General features: G+C 42.8%; 1 protein-coding gene across 1 annotated transcript in view; it reads left to right on the top strand.

The window, feature by feature from the left end:
* The first annotated feature begins 428 nt into the window (after positions 1–428).
* Positions 429–19,251, top strand: part of KDM5A (lysine demethylase 5A) — a 64,957-nt gene continuing 46,134 nt past the window's right edge. The window contains exons 1-8 of the mRNA XM_054386730.1: positions 429–593; positions 2,519–2,596; positions 3,604–3,726; positions 5,867–6,037; positions 6,518–6,652; positions 11,521–11,626; positions 12,163–12,251; positions 15,587–15,745. Coding sequence (XP_054242705.1) covers positions 429–593; positions 2,519–2,596; positions 3,604–3,726; positions 5,867–6,037; positions 6,518–6,652; positions 11,521–11,626; positions 12,163–12,251; positions 15,587–15,745 — 1,026 coding nt within the window. The remainder of the gene's footprint in view (positions 594–2,518; positions 2,597–3,603; positions 3,727–5,866; positions 6,038–6,517; positions 6,653–11,520; positions 11,627–12,162; positions 12,252–15,586; positions 15,746–19,251) is intronic.

Raw genomic sequence — 19,251 nt, 5'->3', positions numbered from 1 at the left:
CCGGTTCCTCAGTATTAGGATCCTGCTCGCCATAAGAGTGGCAGAGGGACTACTTTGTGGGTCGGAAGGCAACATCGCCATCAGGTTCCGGGGGAGGGCTCAAGGCGATTCGCGTAACTTCCGGCGAGCTGGAACGCGAGCGTAAGGGGTTCGGTGCGGGGGAAGACAGCCCCGAGGGACGGGACAACAACACTTCGGTGGGAGCCGGCTCCGCCGCTCCGCACAAGCGCCCCACCGCGTCCGGTGCTCTCCCCTTGCCCCCTCCCGGCGACCGTCCTGCCCGGCAGCCGCTGCGGAGGATGCGCCTCGGCCACCGGTCCAGCCCCATCGACCTCCTCTAAGGGCCCACTCCCGCCGCCCCTCTGCGCCCTGCCCCGCCGCGCCCCTCTGTGCGCTCCCCTCATCGTCGGTGCTGTCCCCCTGACGTCATGTCGGGGGGTGGTGGGTTGCGCTATGCGGCCGAGTTCGTGCCCCCGCCTGAGTGCCCTGTGTTTGAGCCCAGCTGGGAGGAGTTCAGCGACCCGCTCGGCTTCATCGGCCGCATCCGCGGTTTGGCCGAGAAAACGGGCATCTGCAAGATCCGGCCCCCCAAGGTACCGCCCGTCCGGACACTGGGTTGGGGGCAGGGCGGAGGGCCAAGCTGGGCCCAGGGTGGTCAGGAGAGGCTCACCGTATGCCATGGGCTCCTCGGGGTACGCTCTGAGGTCTGAGAGGGCCCGAAGTCTCGGTGGCAGAATTGTGGACGTAGGAACCTGGGAAACCCCTTCCCCCACTACCAGTGCCTGCCTAGGGTTAAGTATCTCGCCTTCCATAGGCCTCGGTGCCTGTGCAAGGGACACCAAGGAACCTACATAGTCTTTAACTTCAGAGGTAGGTTTTGTTGAGGTTGCATTGGAGCAGGTAAGAAGCTAGCAGAGCACGGCGATGCCAGGGCCTTCACCCTGTTTTTACTTTCAAAAGAACCCCAAACCAGCAGTGTACTTCTGAAAACTGCCAGGGCTTTGTAGGTGCGATTAGACGTTTGCTCCGGGAGTGGGGAGAGGGCAGGAGGAAGAGCATTTCTTATTAATGGGTCGTTGTTTATCAACGTAATCCTTATTTGTAATACAAGTGCAGCCAGCCTGTTTGTGCAGGAGAATTATGTTTATGCACAGCAGTTTAGGAGGAGAACCTTAGTCTCTCTGATGATCGTTTTATGATGACTTGTTCTGTGACCTGGTAAACTATTTAGCTGAGAACATAAGGCAGTTTAGCAAAAGGTGGTTAGATCACTTCATAATTGAAGTATACATAAACTTTTAATACAGCCTTAAACAAAGAAAGATGAAAATACTCAGAGAGAGGATGAAGAAAAACCGGAGGGGGGAGGGGAAAGGTATGTAACTGATAACAACTTGGATATGGGGATTGCTGGTTAGATTTCATGATCCTTTCTCTTCTCCTGACCTGTCTGGGTTGCTGCAATCTAGTTGGTTGGTTTAGTGATGTGGTGAAAACTTGACCTCCAAGGGGCTGCCCTTTCTAAAATAAGCAGAATGGCTTAGGTTGAGAGGCCACAAGAAATGGATCCAGATCCTGTTCATTGAGAATGAGTAGAACTTTCCTGGCTGTTGGAACACAGCTTAGCTTAGCTGTTTGCATTGCAGGGTTTTGCAGGATGCATGTGTCAGGTTGATTTGCAGCCTGCAATAAGGACTACATCAGACACTTTATACTAACCTTTTCTGCTGTTATTATTCTTTTCCATTCCTAGGAGCTGTAAATATTTTACGACTGTGCTTGAGGCCTTTATATGCTGCAGCAGTGCAAATAAAAAATACTTTGTGTGGCTTGCCCACCTGGAACGGGCCATCCTAACTCTATTGCATTATGGACAGATAATCTGCTGTAACTTCATACCTCTTAGCAAGCTGAATTATGCTTGTTTTGATGTCTTAACATGGTTTTGAGAGGTGGGGCTAGGAGGCACATGTGGCTGAACTGACTGCTGACTGTATGGAGAAAGTCATTGCTCAAGGCTGCCTTTCTGTTAAAAAATAGGACTCCCAACTGGTGATTTTATCTGTATTGAAATGACTGTAGACAAACATGAAGCAAGACAGATGCTTAATAATTTCCTTTATTTAGGCTTTGTCACTGTTGACTGTGAGAATTTTGCAATGTGCTGTGCATATGGAACTTTATTTTTTTCAAGTAAATAACCAACAGGCTACACAGTGTCCCTTGTGTTTAAACTCCCTGTGAGGTAATGAATGCTGAAGTTCTTTGAACCTTAGTTTCTTTTATGTTCTTTGATATTTTTAATTCTGTGAGGATCTCCAAACTGAAATGCTGCAGAGGAACATTATTTTAAAAGCAGAAGAATGGCATAGAATTGGAAAATGATGTAAGCAGTTACACCGAGAAGCTAATTTACTCGAGAGGTTGTTTACTCAAGACATGGTTAGGGTCTTCTGGGTTGTGCTTTTTCGGAGAAATTTCTTGAAGCAATGAAATGTCTTTTTGTTTCTCTGTGTAGGACTGGCAGCCTCCATTTGCTTGTGAAGTACAAAGCTTTCGTTTCACTCCACGAATCCAGCGCCTGAATGAACTGGAGGTGAGCTCCTCCAGTCTTGATAACACCTTTGTGTTTGCACTGAAGGCATTTTGGCAGGTTTCTGGATGGGGAAGACATTAGAAACCCATAGACCATAGCAGAGTTTATACTTGGCACTGGCAGAGTTCATATAGAATAACTCTCCACAGTGTTGAGAAAAGTCTGGTTTGTCTTTTATTACCCAAAATAACCACAAGATTTTTTTTTTTCCACATTCAACTGGAAACATCTAAAATGAATGCCAAGGACCCTGTTTAGTAAGAAGAGCCAGTGTCAAGCCTCCAGGGCTTCACAGGCAAAAGATTTTTTTCTTTGTTAAAATATTTACTATTCTCAAGCCCCTGGTTATGTTATGTTGTCTTGATAATGCATTTTAACCCTTAAAATAAACTGATTTATTTATAGTCATCTTATAGTTTGTTCATTTCATGATTCAAAAGTCCTTGGGAGCTTTCTTGAAAGTAGTAGGAGTCCCATTCTGCCTTGATTTTTTTGTTTGCTCAATAATACTTCTCAAAGCCTTGTTGTGCTCCTACATCAAAATGTCATCCATCATTTGGCTTGTAAAGGGAAAGGGGTTTGGGCACTCCAGAAACACTCAAAGGAGGAGGCCCTTCTGCATGGTTAAGGCATGTATTAAAACTGTTTGTAACTCTCCCCCTCCAAAAGTACATTTTAATGATGGCTCCTGTGTTGCTTCCTGAAACGTTGATTTTTCATGAGGGTGGCATTTTGATTTCAAACCCAGAAGTTCCTAGGTAGGAGTTTGGTTTATAGGCTTTTGAATGCTGAGAGAAAAAGTATATCCAATTTTCTGTTTGTAAAGATCTTTCTTTATGTCAGTGTTTCTGTTTCTAGGGCTTGTTACATGACTAAGAGTTTACTTGCCAAGTTGCACTTCAGACATACAAACACTACAAAACCATGGCATGTTTTTTCTCAGGACTGTGAGGTGTTTTTACTTATGTTTTGGGGTGTACACATTTGTCTTCCTTCATGGATTGCAGGCAATGACAAGAGTGAAGCTGGACTTCTTGGATCAGTTAGCAAAGTTTTGGGAACTCCAAGGATCCAATTTAAAAATCCCTGTGGTGGAGAGAAAAATACTGGATCTGTATGGGCTGAGCAAGGTGAGTAAGCAGTTGTGTAGGCCTTGGTCTGACAGGGACATTGTTTTTCATTCAAGATCAAGAAGCCAAGCAGCAGGGAAGGTTTATTTTATGGCATTGATCTCAGTAGTACAGAGATTAAATGGGAGAGTGGAAAAATACAGTAAAAGAGTATTTTTTCTAATTGAATGGTTATGTCAGACATATCAAGCACAGTTAAATCAGTTGCCTTTGGTTGGTTTCCATACATCATGTGTTTGTTGCATACAGCTTGAACATTCTGATGTCAGCTGGCCACTTGCTTTTTGGTTCTCGTTTTTGAGCTACAGGAGTGTGAGGTGGGTTTTGACAAAGCAGAGGTACACTTGAATGCAGTTCAGCTCCTGACCTAGCAGTTCTGCCACGTTATAATTGCTTCCTTCTCTCTCCCAATATATGTCCTTTACGTGACATAAACACACATCTTTGAGGGTTTATCATGTCAACTTCTGGAATAATTGCTTTAATTAAATTCCAAACCAAGTTTGGCTTAAGGGTTGCTAAAACTTTATGCTACTATAGTTGTGTGGGATTTTTTTCCAAGTTTGCACACACATTCTTTTTAGGAATTTGCCTTTGCACTGTCAGAATCCATCTGCTGTTATAAACTTGCCTGCTAAAGATGAGTTTTTCATATAAGTGGGTAGATTCCTTTTGCAAAGTAAGGAATTAAGATAAGGTAATTCTGGTGTATCTAGTTTACAGCATCAGTTTCCATTCCTCAGCAAGATTTTTTTAGGAAGGTAAAAATTCAAAGATATTAATTGATTTTTTTTTTTTTTTTTTAAAGTAAAGGAGTGACAGTCTGGAACTGATGGTAAAATCTAGAGAAAAGCTGATAAAATGTCTTTTAGATTGCTTTTGTTTGTTTTTCTTTTCATGTCTCTGGTGGTTTGCTGGTACATGCAGACTATCTTAGAGGTACTGAGAAAGATCAGGTTGCTGTTAACAGAACATTTCAGTTGCCTGCAGATACACAGGGCTAAGCTTACTTACTTAGGGGCTCCTCTAGTCTTTGTTCTTGCCTAGCTAATTTCAGAAATCAAATTTTTTGTGGAGATTTTCAAGTTAAGTTGAAATTTAGGAATAGTTGGTATAAAACGGCTTTTCCAGTAGTTTGCTGTATATAGGATTTAAAAGAAATGGCCAATAATACTATTGCTTGATCTAACTGTAGCTATCCCTGATTATGGGAGCAACCAGAATTAAATAATTCATCACTGTCACAATTCAACTTGAATTTAAGTCAGCTGTGAATTTCACTACAGCAACAAAACTTTTTTGCACCGAGGTTTCTAACAGTCTGCAAAACAGTAAGCATGTGTCAAGAAGCATCATGCAAGACTCTACACTGTTGTAGAGATGCTATTAGTCTTACAATAATATCAAAGAAATGAAAATCTGTTTGGGTTTTAAGGTGTTTGGCAGTGAATCTGTGAAGGGAGTGGACATAATGAAAATGTGGCCAGAGTTTCTAAGGAAGCACCTTTGCTGTTACAATCATTGCTTAAAGGCAAACGGTCTGGGGTTTGTTCTATGTCCATATTACTTACATGTGGTAGTTCAGTATGTGAATTACTAGACTCAAACCAGTTGAAGTCAGGTGTAAAAACTGGACTGAGTTAATTTGGAAGGTAGATTCGGTTCCCTCTCTTTTTATAGCAGTCTGTCTTTTCTGTTCAGTGTCTTGTGAGAGTTTCTGTAACTCTGTATTGTGAGCTCCTCCACTGCCTTCTGTCTGGGGTTGGTCAGAATGGGCTTCACTTCTAGCCAGACTTGTGTTTTGCATCAGAGTGCAAGTCTGGTGGGAATTAACTTTTCGGTTTATTCTGATGCTGGGGTTTGAATTCTCTCCAACACATGGTAAACCTTAACCGTCCAACTTCTCCTGTCTAGGACGCTGTGCAATTTATATTTGCTAGGAAAATTGTCATCTTGAATACATTGAGTAATAAAGATAAGTGTTTATTATTAAAATAGTGGTCCTTCAGGAGGCAAAGACTAAATCCAGGAGTTTGTCACTCCTTGTTTGTTTAATAGACTCTTTTAACATTTGACTAGTTTAGTTGATTCTTGGTATATGCAAGAGCAGCTCAAACCCCTTAACTTCTTTGTGTTTCAGATTGTTGCCAGCAAAGGAGGCTTTGAAGTAGTTACTAAGGAGAAGAAATGGTCTAAAGTGGCAAGTCGACTTGGCTACCTGCCAGGAAAAGGCACTGGGTCGCTACTCAAGTCTCATTATGAACGAATCTTGTACCCTTATGAGCTCTTCCAGTCTGGGGTCAGCCTTATGGTATGGTGCTGCTTCTGCATGATGTGAAGAGGAGCCCCAAACTGCATGTAGAATGCTATTTATTACTGTATATGCAACTCAAATACAGGGTCTGTGCTTTTTTAGAAGCTTTAGCTGTGTAAACAAACCTACAGCCACCCTCATGCTTACCTGTGACAGAGCAGCGCTAGCAGCTGGAGCGTGACGTTGTGTAGTTATTTTCTGATAGCCCTTTTTTTAGGACTGAGGCCAGCCTCACTTGGGAGGAAAATAGGGCAAAAGACGATAGGATTATCTGGAAGGATGTCTGTGTGTTTCTATGAGCTTGAGATTGCTGCCTTGTATAAAGAGTGTGTAGATGAACTGATCTCTGTTCCAAATGGCCTGTGTGATGCTGTGTGATTTCACTCATCCTGTTTCTCAGCAGAGTGATTCACAGTCCATGGAACGATTGGCACTGCCTGATTGATGAGCCTGGTGTTCTGTGTTCTGATCCTTTAGGGCATCCAAAAGCCAAACTTGGACCTTAAGGAAAAAGTGGAGGTTGAGGAGCTCAGCTCAGATGCCCAGGTGTCCCCAAAGCAGGCTTCAAGAATGAATGTTGTGCTGAAGAGAACCAGGCGCGTCAAATCCCAGGTACCCTTCCCTGCCCAGTGGCTTTTACAGAGAGAACGTTGACTCCACCAGCACAGCAACACTGGCAGTGCAGTGGCCTTTGTTTGGCTGTGGCAGCCTGCTCAAAACCACTACCAGGAAGCAGTCTTTGTTTAAATAAAATCCAGAGAAGGATGCCTCTTCGAGGCCTGGTTTGCTTACCATTGCTGCACTATTTAAGTGGAAATGTTTGAAAGCTGCTTTTTGTTTATTGACAGCTGGCCTGGCTACCTTTGTAGTTTATCTAGGTGTGGAAATGAAACAGCTAGAAAGCTGTTTGTGAAATGATCAAACTTCTGCTCAAGCAGGGTTCAAAATTTTGTAGAGCTCTTTCAGGTACACCCATTAGTTACACAAACAGGGTTAGGTAAGTCCTTGTTTATTATGGCAATTGCACTCGAGACTGATTCCCTCCAGCTGGGCAGACTGCTTTGCTGAAGAAACAAAGCAGGATTTCCACAAGGGTTCTGCTGAAGAGCAGCTCCTTTTCTTCTGGATAGATGGTGCTGTAAGATTCTGCTGTTCTACTAGGGGATGTTAAATCCTGGCAATGTCCTCCAGGGAATCTGAAACCAAATCACCACCATTTTAACTACTGCATCATTAGAAATAGTCTTGAAGGCTTGTCCTTATGGCTCCATTGCTTCTGTTAAAGGGGTTGTGTAGTCTCCCTCTCTGGAGATGTTCAAAACCTGCCTGGATGTGTTCCTGGGTGATCCTGCTCTGGCAGGGGGGTTGGACTAGATGAGCTTTCAACGTCCTTTCCAACCCTTCCAACCCCGATTCTGTGATTACATTATTTGAAGCAGGCCTTCACCATTTGGCAAAGCTATCTGTTGCTGGCAGCATCCTGGTGCTTTTTACAGCATGGCTAGTAGCTCCTTGCTGGCCAATCAGCAGAACATGGGCAAAAGCTGGATTTGTATGCAACTGCTTGCTTGGTGCCAGTCTAGGCTTACTTGAAGCACCACAAAGTTTTTTTTCAAATACTTTCTTATCACCAAGATATTTTGAGTATCTTCATAAACCTTCATCTTCTTATCTGATGATGTGACTGATTTAGACTAAACTGTCCTTTATGTCTGTTTTCTCAGCTTGCTGAAAATGGCTTGATGTTATTTGTCATAGCCACATAACAATGCATCAGACAAGCAGTTCCAGCCTGTGATCTTACCAGATCTCTCCAGCCCTGTATTATTAGCAAGCTATCCAGAAAAGTTGTGAATGCTGCAGGAACGGAAGCAGTCATTTGTTCTGTGGAATTTGAACAAAGCTTGTGAATAATGCTAGCATGGCCTTTCTCATGATTTGAGCGTCACCATAGTATTAGGATCCTGTGAGATCTTGTCTTCTGCTGATTTCAGTAGAATAATGGTTCTTGGGTTTTTGTCTTGTTGGAAGAAAATGATTCTGTGATGATTACAGCACAGTATATCTGCTTTATTTCAGTGAAAGGGCTGCATTTCAGAAATGAGAGTTGATTTTAATTGGATCATCTGCAAAAAGTACATTTTATATAGACGTCATATATTTTTAATAGAGGTTATTTATATAGATTTTTATATACATATTTATATAGATTTTATATATATTTATATAGATTTTATATACATTTTATATATCAAATGTTTTTAATTAGGCCTGTAGCCATCCTCATTTTTAAGCAGTTATTAAAATGGCTGAAATTAGTCTCTCAGTGCAGGTAAAGCTCAACCTACTTGCTTAGCAAAAGAAGTGGTTTTGGCTGTATTGGAAGCTGTGTGTAACTCTCTGAAGTCAACTCTGAAACTGTACTTAGAAACCAAGCCTTGTTCTCAGTAGCCCCAAATGGTGGAAGTGTAACTCTCTGGGGAATGATGAGAAATGGTTCCAGTTTTCAGTGCCTCTTTATTGTAGACAGGACTCTGCTTACTGTTTGAAGTGCTTACCTGGGATTATACCACTGATTGCCTCCATCACAGAATCACAGCAGTATTCATAGAACAGGCAATATGCAAATCATGTGAAAAGCTGCTAGCTCAATGTCATTCTGCCCTAGCTGATACACCTGAAGGCTTTGTGTGCAGTGTGCCGAGTAGCCCAAGGCCTGGGTAGTGAGCACGGCTGACTGCACTGACCCCTGCCTCTCACTAAAGTTCTACAAATACTTCCCAAGAATGCTCTGCAGCTTGCAGATAACTTATCTAAGAGTGGGTGATGAATAAGAAAGCATATATATAATAATCAGCAATGGAGAAAGATCCTCAGTAGTAGAATCAGGTGGTAGACTTCAAGAAGAAAACCAAATTATTGAATTTCTAGAGAAAGTGAAAATGAAAGAAAACATAAGGAGAATTCTCTATCCTGAAAGATGGGTTGAGAGTCTTTTGGATCATGCAGTCAGCTGTCAGTTGAATACATTGTTTCTGAATAGATGAGGTCAACAAAAAGTAGAATCAATTCAAGTTTGGAAAAGAGAATATCGTTAAGGAAGGTTTAAATTTAGGAGGAGAAAAAAAAAAGGAGTAGATCTTCATAGATGACTTGTTAGGGTGGATTTTAGTTTGTAAGGGAATTGTCTAACACGGTTACAGCATGATTTGGCATGCAAATTTAGCAGAAGCCACTTGGCTGGTTAATTCCAGAGGAACTGCTAACCATCCTGGTTCTTCCCAAATAGAACCCTTACACACTGGTGCGGGGAGATAAGGTCCCTGTAGTGCACGTGGGAAAGTGGCTGGGAAAGGCAGTGTGGGTTGCTCCTCCAGAAGACAAATCCATTTGTGAGATTGTCTTTGCTCAAGAAATGAAACATTGGAAAAATAAAGAATTGATATCCTCTTCAGGGGATATTGGTGGCCAGAGAATTATCTGAAGAACTAACCCAAATTTTGAGTAGTATATCTGCTTTCAGGTGTCTTTTATAGATGTGGTTGATTGCAAAATAACAGTTAGTAAAATAAGCTTCCTTTTTTTCAATGTGAAAGGTTCCATTCCATGAGAACAGTGATGTGAAACAAAAGAACTCTGGGTTGTGCCGACAACTGCTCACAGTTTGTAAATGCATCAGTTCTTGCTTGTAACTCTTCTGGTCTTGTGCACTGGGGGTGGAGTGGTGAGGATGCAAATGTTTTGAAGTTGTCCAACCCTTAACAATAGAAAAAAGATAGTGTGTGTGAATCCAGTGTATCTGGATCATGTTAGGATTCACCCATGTACAAGAAAAGCCTTTGGGTTGTACTTCTAGTTGAGAAAGTGAAGGAAACAAAATACGTCTGCATTCTGCAGGCCAGAGAAGAGCTGAGAATGGAATTGCAGTTTGACAAAGTTAATTTTACTTCTGGAGAAAACACAGTGTAGAAGTGTGATGCAGCTTTGTGTTGTTGTTAGCATGAGAAAATGGCAAGAAATGCCCTTGTGGCCAAGAGGGCCAATGGGATCCTGGAGTGCTTTCAGAAGCATCCAGCATCTGGTTCTGGGCTTCCCAGTTGAAGAGGGACAGCCATCTACTGGAGAGAGTCTCACAGAGGGCTACAAGGATGCTTTTTACAAGCCCTTGCAAAAAGTGTGTTCCCAGATCTTCAACTTTTCATCAACTGACTACCCCTAAGTCCTTCTTTGTGAGACTACTCTTGAGGCATTCCTCACCCAGCCTTATATTAGTGTTTGGGGTTGCCCTGACCCAAGTTTAGGACTTTGCATTTGGCCTTGTTGAACTTCATGAGGTTGGCTTGGGGCCTACCTTTAAGCCTGATCAAGTCCCTCTAGATGCCATCCCTTCCCTCCAGCCTGTCAACCAGACCACACAGCTTGGTGGTGTTTGCTGCTTCACAGCAAACAGTGCTTCACAAAGGTGTTCAACACCACTGGGGGGATGCCACTTGTCACTGGTCTGCATTTCAACATTGAGCCATTGGCCACAGCTCTGTGAGTGTGACCATCCAGCCAATTCCTTATCCAGCCTCTGGCCCACCCCTCAAGTCCATGCTTTTCATGCATGATATCAGACCATAATTCTGTGGAAAAGAACAGGGGAAGTATTATCATCAATTTACTTGAGGATGACCTTGTTGGAATTAGATTTACTGCAATCTTTTAAGAGCAGTGAATTTCAGGAGGAAGACTGCAAATGAGGAATTTAGTGGCCTTCCCTATTAGCTCAGAAAGCATTGTCAGAGGCAACAGAACCAGCAAGGTACAACATAAAAGTAGCATCGCAGATAGAATATGGAGGTTCTTACTGCTGTTAGGTTTGTGGCAAATGAAGGTAGGTGATGAATGAAAAACAGGAAGAAGTTCAGTTGAACAGAACACTGCAGGAAACAACAGTGGTAGGGGCATGGAGTTGTCTCCTAATGGATCTTTCCACTCTGATTTTGAGGTTGTAAGGGCACCATGATTAGCTGTGATTGCAAGAGTTGTGTTCACCACAAACTTAGGAGCAGCAGAGCTTAAGGAAGTAGGTTGGAACTCGGAGTGTCAGTGTATGTCTCTGCTCAAGGACAAAAGTGCTCTTGAAACGGTGTAAATGTTAACATCCAAGAACCTGACTGAAACATGGTGATTGTTTGTGAATATACAACTCTGACAGTATTTTTTTTCTTCTGAATGTCAAACCTTTTTCTCTTACCTGCTATATAGATAACTGTAGTTTATCTGTAACCCAAATTGGAAATCATTTAGAAAGCTGGTACAAAAATACTGTCTCTTGTTCCATTTACATTTGTTCATAGTTTTCTTTTTCTAAAGTCAGTCTTCTTGTGCTGCTGTTTTCTTTCTCTTGATGAGCTGATTTACGTAAGAGTAGAGTATAAATAAGAGATCTGGAGGCAAAATACTGATGGCTTGTGCTGGTGTGGTCTTGTTTTTAGGTGGAGGCTGGAGAAATGAGTAGAAATACTGAACTGAAGAAGCTGCAGATCTTTGGAGCTGGACCCAAGATGATGGGACTGGCATTGGGAGCAAAGGATAAAGAGGGTAATTAAATCTTGGGCTTATTGCTTTAAAAGTAACAAGGCTGTTACATCTTTCTACATATCTCTAGAGACAGCATTATGAAGTAAGCAAATCATTCTAACCGGGAAAAGAAAGCAGCCAAGGATTCTAGGGTTTCATTCAGGAGAGAGTTACAGGGTGCTTCCTGCAACTCCGCATGGTTTCAGCTCTTTGTGTAGTACAAAGTAACAATAACAGTCAAGCACCTGTTGCATGAAGTGAGTGACTGGAAGGGCAAACAGGGTTTGGCAGTGCTCAAACTGATCCTAGCAGCTAAGTGCACAAGTTCTGAGTGTAATTCAGTCTGTTCTGTAAGGTGATGGCCGTCATCAGAACAAGCAAACTACACCCTGTTTATTTTCAACTGGCCAGGTATAACAAGGCACTTCTGCTTGCTTTAGGCCTTCAGGTTGCTTCTGATAGGAAAGGCAGGAAACAAGGCTGAACATCTGTTCTGTTTTTGCAAGTTAAATGTGTGTTGATGTGATGTGACTGACACTGAACCGTTTTCCTTGAAGATGAGGTGACGCGAAGGCGCAAGGGCAGCAGATCAGAAGCATTTGGGATGCAGATGAGGCAGCGCAAGGGAACCCTTGCTGTCAACTTTGTAAGTTTGGCTCTTCTGCTGTGATTTCTGACAATCAGAAATTGATTCACTAAATTGTTTTTTGTTGTTGTTTCTCTTCTATAACACTTCCACAATCCCACCCCAGAAGCAGATGAATGGATGGGAGATTATACTGTTATGGGAAGAATTAACAGTGGTTTGAAAAATCTATGCTCTAGGTGTCTGTTTTAATGTTCTGGAGAGGAAGAATGTTGCAACATGAAGTTTCTTGCTTCTGATGGGTTTGAGGGCTTTATTTTGCCACACACTTCTTGCATGCCTTCAGTAACTCACTTTCTATTTGAGCTCCCCTTTATAGAACGATTATAATACTACTTCTTTAAAAGATATTTTGAGGTGCAAGCAGTTGCAGCTTTCATGTCTTTTCTGGCTATTCAGTCCCTATTCAGATTCATGCAAGAAAAGCCCATGACAGGAAAAATGAAATGTTTATAGCACTCTTATGTTTGACCATGGAAAAGATATATATGGTATTTCTTAATGTCTTTCATAGCATCTGAGTTTTGCTCTCTAAGCCATGTGCCACCATGAATGAAGATGATGTGCTTTTTATGTCTGAAGAATTAGACTCTTCGCTACTAACTCAGCCATTCTTTTTTTCTTAGCCTGAGAACACCTACAAGAGCTTATTTTAAATTTTAGTCATAGAAGGCCAAGGCAACTGAAAGTCACAGAATTGTCAGGGTTGAAGGGACCTCAAAGATCACCCAGTTCTAACCCCCCTGCCATGGGCAGGGACACCTCACAGTAGATCAGGTTGCTAGAGCCATGTTTAGCCTGGCCTTAAAAACCTCCAGGGATGAGGCTTCCACCACCTCCCTGGGCAACCTGTTCCAGTGTCTCACCAGCCTCATGGTGAACAACTTCTTCCTAACATCAAATCTGAATTTACCCACTTCTAGTTTTGCTGCATTCCCTCTGGTCCTGACACCCTGAGAAGTCCCTCCCCAGCTTTCTTGTAGCCCCCTTCAGATACTGGAAGACCACAATAAGCTCTCCCTGGAGCCTTCTCTAGACTGAAGAACCCCAACTCTCATCCTGTCCTCATAGCAGAGGAGCTTTAGCCCTCTGCTCATCCTTGTGGCTCTTCTCTGCACACGTTCCATAGTTACCATGTTTTTATATGTGAAAGTAGCTTCTGGGAAAAAAAATATGTAGAAGTTGAATATTTTAAAAATTGGATCATTGTGACAAGTTGTGTGATTTCAGTTTTATTAGAAAATTGTACTATTACTTCTGAGTATGAGATGTTCCTAAGCTTTGTAAGTAAGTATTATGACTGTTTGGCTTAAGTATGCTTTAATTTAAAAATATTCTGTCTAGTTTCTTCCTTCATTCAGAGCTCTATTTGTTTACTCTTTCCATTTACTCTTCCTTTATTTAGAAATGTATTTCTTTACTCCTTCCATTGACTCTTCCTTGTTAAAAAAGTGAAAATCCTATAGTAGCAGAACTACTGTTTTGGAACTTCACTGCTGTAACTCTGATCTTGTGAAGTTCTATGACTTAGTACTGCTTGGTTCCACACCTTATTTTATGCTTTGATGAGAGATCTTCAAGGAAAGCAGTCTTTGAAGGGCACATGTGACACATTAGCCTGATGGAACTTTTGTTTATACTTCTCCCTCATTCATTTATCTGTGAAATTCTAACTGTGAAATGAATTATACCTTTCCTTTTTACTGCCTTCTCCCTGAGAAATAACCTGCATCATCAGAGGCTTACTGTGTTTTCTTACAGTGGCTGGGAGGCTTGTTTGTGATTGGATAATCACAGATCTGCTTGTTCTGAAGACATATTTCCATGCAGTCTTTGTGTGTGACAGATCATCACTTGGGCTGACATAAACATGTAGCATGTGCTCATATGAATTTGGAGAAAAAGTAGTATGGAGTGATAAGGCTTCTCTTACAATTACCATTTAAAAATATCTTTAGTTTTGGGAAGAGGACCTGGAAATGTGCTAAAGCACCTTCCTTCTCTTTGATATGTTTACAACAAAAGCAGCTAGTTAGGTGTTGTGGACAGGTAGGAGATTTCACCAGGCTGAGCGTGTGGGTAAGTTTTTAAGAAGGGAGAAATGGATCAATTTCTGAATAGAACTGCATTCTTAAAAATTATTCAGGAAACCTGAGCAGTCTCCTCCAGAAGTGTATTACTGCAGAACTAGGAAGTTGCATACTCGCCTAGGCTGCTGTAATTGAGATGGGGTTGACATCAAGTATTTAACACAACTGTGTTAAAACATTCTCATCAGATTTTTTTGTGTGACACCTTGATGAAAAAAACAGACCTCCAAAACCCAATCCCACCACTTCTGGTATTATGAGCTGTGTGAAGGAAGTACTGCATAGCCCAAGGTTTCCCAGTGACTGGCTGGAGTTGTAGTGGAATTTGGAGCAAGTTGTTATTCATCAAGTCCATGTTATTAAACATTTATACAGCAGATATTTTTTTAAACTGTGGTAAAGTAATAACGCCATTTCTTCATTGAGATTGTTACAGATCTTCAGTGCTGTATTAAATGATTATATGAAGTTAAAAAGCCCTCTGAATGGGAAGCGACAGCAAAGAAAAAAGCCTTTTGATAATATTTTTTTGTTCTTTTGGCGCTGAGAATATCTCCCAGTGAGTGGTGTTCTTGTTGAGAGAGCATATTGGACAGACACCTGCAAAAGTTGTTAGCTGTTGTGTTTGGATTAATGCTTCTCTCTTACAATTTGGATTTTTTTATCCTTTCTTTTAGGGAAGATTAGAAAATGTTGGTACTTTTACAGGCAGTTCCTTTCCCCTTGGAGTTCTAGGTTGAAACCTGTAGGTTTGTGGGGTTTGCTAGGTGCTTTTTTTCCATTACAGAGATACTCACTGTGCTGTTGCAAATGAGGATATGTATGGTTCTGGAATAGTTGTTGGAGATACTCCTCAGCCATGTGCTTTTTGTAGGGATTTAGTTTGAATTGTCTTCCATGATAGAGGCTCAAAGGGAGGGAAAGCACAACATTCTAAAAACCATAAGCCACTTTTTGCCTTAGAATAACTCCAGTGAGGTTCTGCTTTGAGTTCTGTAGGAAATGATTCTTGACCTGAACTGCATAGTTCGTTTGCAGTACCCAAAGTCCAGCTGCCTCCCACACATGACTGCTTTGGGAAATTGAGGCATAATCGTTCATTGTCAGTGCTTCTCAAAAGCCAGAGGAAACTGTAGATGGTCATGAGTTGGACTAGGATTATATCCTTAGGTTTTGAGTTTAAGGAAGGCAGATTTTGAATGAAGACATTTGCAACACCTTTTGTTTCTCCTGTTTTCTCCCCAGGTCGATCTGTATGTTTGCTTATTCTGCGGCAGAGGAAATAACGAGGACAAACTGTTGCTCTGTGATGGATGTGATGACAGCTATCACACTTTTTGCTTGATTCCTCCTTTACCTGATGTACCCAAGGGTGACTGGAGGTGTCCAAAGTGTGTTGCTGAGGTACAGTTCAATATCAGCTTGAGCTTTCCATGTGTGCTTGTGTTCCTGGAAAGATCAGAAGAGGAGTTCAACTTGATATGCTATTCCTTAGGGGTAGAAGACACAGTTTTGTTTGGAACCTTGTCAAGATAAGTTGTGACTCTCCAGCTACTCTTGGTTGATGAGCCATGAGGAGAAAGAAATATTCCCCTCAGACTTTCCACAGCTAAAACTTTGGCATTGTGTGCTAAGAGCTGAAAATGGATTTGATAAGCTGCTGAGGGAAATGAGGGTGAGCAGTAGGATTGTGGTAGGTGATTCAGCATGGTGGTGAGACATTTTGTAAACTGAAATGACCGAAGTATGCACTGTGGGCTTAACAGGGGCCTTTGGGGTTATTGAGAAATCATTCTGGTATTGTTGAGAATAGCTTGTAGAAGAAAGTCAAAGAAATAACCTAGAAAATTGCAGCTATTTTATATTTGGTTTGGACTAAAAGGAACTGATGAGACTCTGAAAGTGGAAGCTAACTGAATTTCAGTGTTGTAAAAAGAAGGTTCCATGAGATGACTGATCAACACCATGAAGGCATCAAACATCATTTGATTGGCTTGCTGTTTGTCTTAAGAAATCAAATCTTACAAGCTCAAGAATCATAGAATTGTTAGGATTGGAAGGGATCTCAAGGATCATCTAGTTCCAACACCCCTGCCGTGGGCAGGGACAACTCACACTACATCAGGTTGCTCAGAGCCTCATCCAGTCTGGCCTTAAAAACCTCCAGGGATGAAGCTTCCACCACCTCCCTGGGCAACCTGTTCCAGTGTCTCACCACCCTCATGGTGAACAACTCCTTCCTTACATCCAATCTGAATCTACCCATTTCTATTTTTGCTCCACCCCCCCCCAGTGCTATCAATTCCTCACACCCTAAGTCCCTCCCCAGCTATCTTGTAGACACAGTACTCCAAGTGGGGTCTCACCAGAGCAGAGCAGAGGGGGAGAATCACCTCCCTTGACCTGCTGGCTATGCTTCTCTTGATGCAGCCCAGGCTCTGCTTGGCTCTCTGGGTTGTAAGTGCTCACTGCTGGCTCATGTTGAGCTTCTCATTCCCCAGCACCCCTAAGTCCTTTTCTTCAGGGCTGCTTTCAAGCCAGTCCCTGTCCAGCCTGTATTGGAAGTTGATAAATGCAGGATTCAGAGGGAAAAAGCTTGGTGTTTTTAAATCTGTAATTTTGGAACTGGCTTTAACTTTTTGAGACCATGTTTTCTGCCAAAGGGGCAGTTCTGCAGCCACACACCTGTGTTTGCCCCTTTCCTTCCACATCCCCTATACCCTTCCTGGATGTGGGTTTCTGCTGTTTTCTTCATGGTGCTGTGTATGAGTAGTTGTGCAGCAACAAAATGAGGTGGATCAGCTTGCTGCTCTCACTCCTCACCAACAGAGGTTATGACGGCTGTCAGATGAACTCAGGGAAATGCTGTTGTAAGAGAGGTGGAAATTCATGGGCAAGGCAAAACCAACTAAGCCTTGAGGCTGCTGCTCACAGAGTTCCCTTAAAAGAGATGAATAAAAGAGTATTAGCAAGCTACAACAATCCAATGTGGGGGCAGTTTAGAGGACATAGTAGTAACTAGAGTGACTGCAGGGGGTTAATTCGGAAGAAATTTCACACAGAATCACAGAATGTTAGGATTGGAAGAGACCTCAAAAGCTCATCCAGTCCAAGCCCCTGCCAGAGCAGGAGCACGTAGAGCAGATCACACAGGAATGCATCCAGGAGGTTTTTGAATGTCTCCAAAGAAGGAGACTCCACAACCTCTCTGGGCAGCCTCTTTCAGTGCTCTGTCATCCTCACGGTGAAAAAGCTTTTCCTTGTGTTTACATAAAACCTCCTGTGCTCCAACTTGCACCTGTGGCCCCTTGTCCTGTCATTGGGCATCACTGAGCAGAGCCTGGCTCAGTCTTCCCAACTCTCACTCTTCACATGTTTATAAACATTAATGAGGTCACCCCTCAGTCTCCTCCAGGCCAAGGAGACCCAGCTCCTTCAGCCTTCTCTCCCTTCATCGCTGTTGTCTCTCTGCTGAACTCTTTGAAGCAGTTCCCGAAGGTCTTTCTTGAACTGAGGGGCCCTGAACTGGACACAGTATTCCAGATGCAGCCTCACCAGGGCAGAGTAGATGGGGAGGAGATGCACTCTTGACCTGCTAGCTGCACCCCTTCTCGTACACCCCAGGAAGCCATTGGCCTTCTTGGTTGCTGGCTTATGGTCAACATGTTGTCCACGAGGACCCCTATGTCCTTTTCCCCAGAGCTGTTCTCCAACCTACCCTGGCCCATGAGGTTTTTCTTTCCAAATGCAAGACTCTACACTTGCCCTTGTTGCATTTCATTAAACTTCTCCCTGCCCAACTCTTCAGCCTGCCCAGATCTTGCTGAATGGCATCAGAGCCTTCACTACTACTGCTAGTGAAAATAGGGGTGTGTTGTTATTCCCAAGGCAAAAAAATATGCATTCAGGGACAAAATCAGGAAAGTTGTCAAATAAGTTGTTAGTAGGAAGTAATGCAGAAAGTACTTGAAAGCTTCTGGAATTACTTTGGAAGTAAGAAGAATGGAAAAAATGTAGCTGTGTTATGTAATGGATAGCAAACAAATACCATCAGAAAGACATTTGAAATGCTTAGTACTGCTGCTTGCCTCGTCTTTTACTTGAGATGTTAATTGTGCACAGAAGTCTCATGTGCTGTTAACAGCAGGGAGCTGGAACAGGAGCTGAGAAGGGTAAAGGGCTCTTCATGTGTATTCAGATCAGCATTGTGTGACAGTGCTGACAAATGTAGATTCTCCTGTTGCAGGCTCCATTGCTTTGGTAAGAACTGCTTTGGTAAATGGTGAGCATAGGCTAAGGATAGTTCTCTTGAAGAAAAAGGAACTACTGTGCCCTTGAAATACCTTCCAGTCATAGAATCACAGAATGGTCTGGGTTGGAAGGGACCTCCAAAGCTCATCCAGTCCAATCCCCTCTGCAGTCAGCAGGGACATCCTCAATTAGATCAGGTTGCCCAGAGCCCTGTCCAGCCTTACCTTGAATATCTCCAAGGATGGGGTCCCAACCACCTCCCTGGGCAACCTGTTCCAGTGTTCCACCACCCTCATAGTAAAGAGCTTGTTCCTAACATCCAATCTAAATCTCTGCTCTACTTCGAAGCCGTTGTCCCTCGTCCTGTCACTGCAGGCTTCTGTAAACAGTCTCTCTCCATCCTTCTTGTAGCCTCCTTCAGGTACTAAAAGGTTGCTATTAGGTCTGCCTGGAGACTTCTCTTCTCCAGGCTGAACACCCACAGCTCCCTCAGTCTGTCGTCACAGCACAGCTGCTCCAAACTCCCTGATCATTTTCATGGCCCTCCTGAGGACCCTCTCCGTCAGGTCCATATCCTTCCTGTATGGAGAGCTCCAGACCTGGAGCTCCAGTCCTGTTTCTTTGACTGAACAGTGACCATCAGATAGTTCTGTCATATT

This window comes from Indicator indicator, chromosome 14, assembly GCF_027791375.1.
Source record: "Indicator indicator isolate 239-I01 chromosome 14, UM_Iind_1.1, whole genome shotgun sequence".
In the NCBI taxonomy this organism is placed as follows: Eukaryota; Metazoa; Chordata; class Aves; order Piciformes; family Indicatoridae; genus Indicator; species Indicator indicator.
This window is presented reverse-complemented; position numbering and strand designations above follow the sequence as displayed.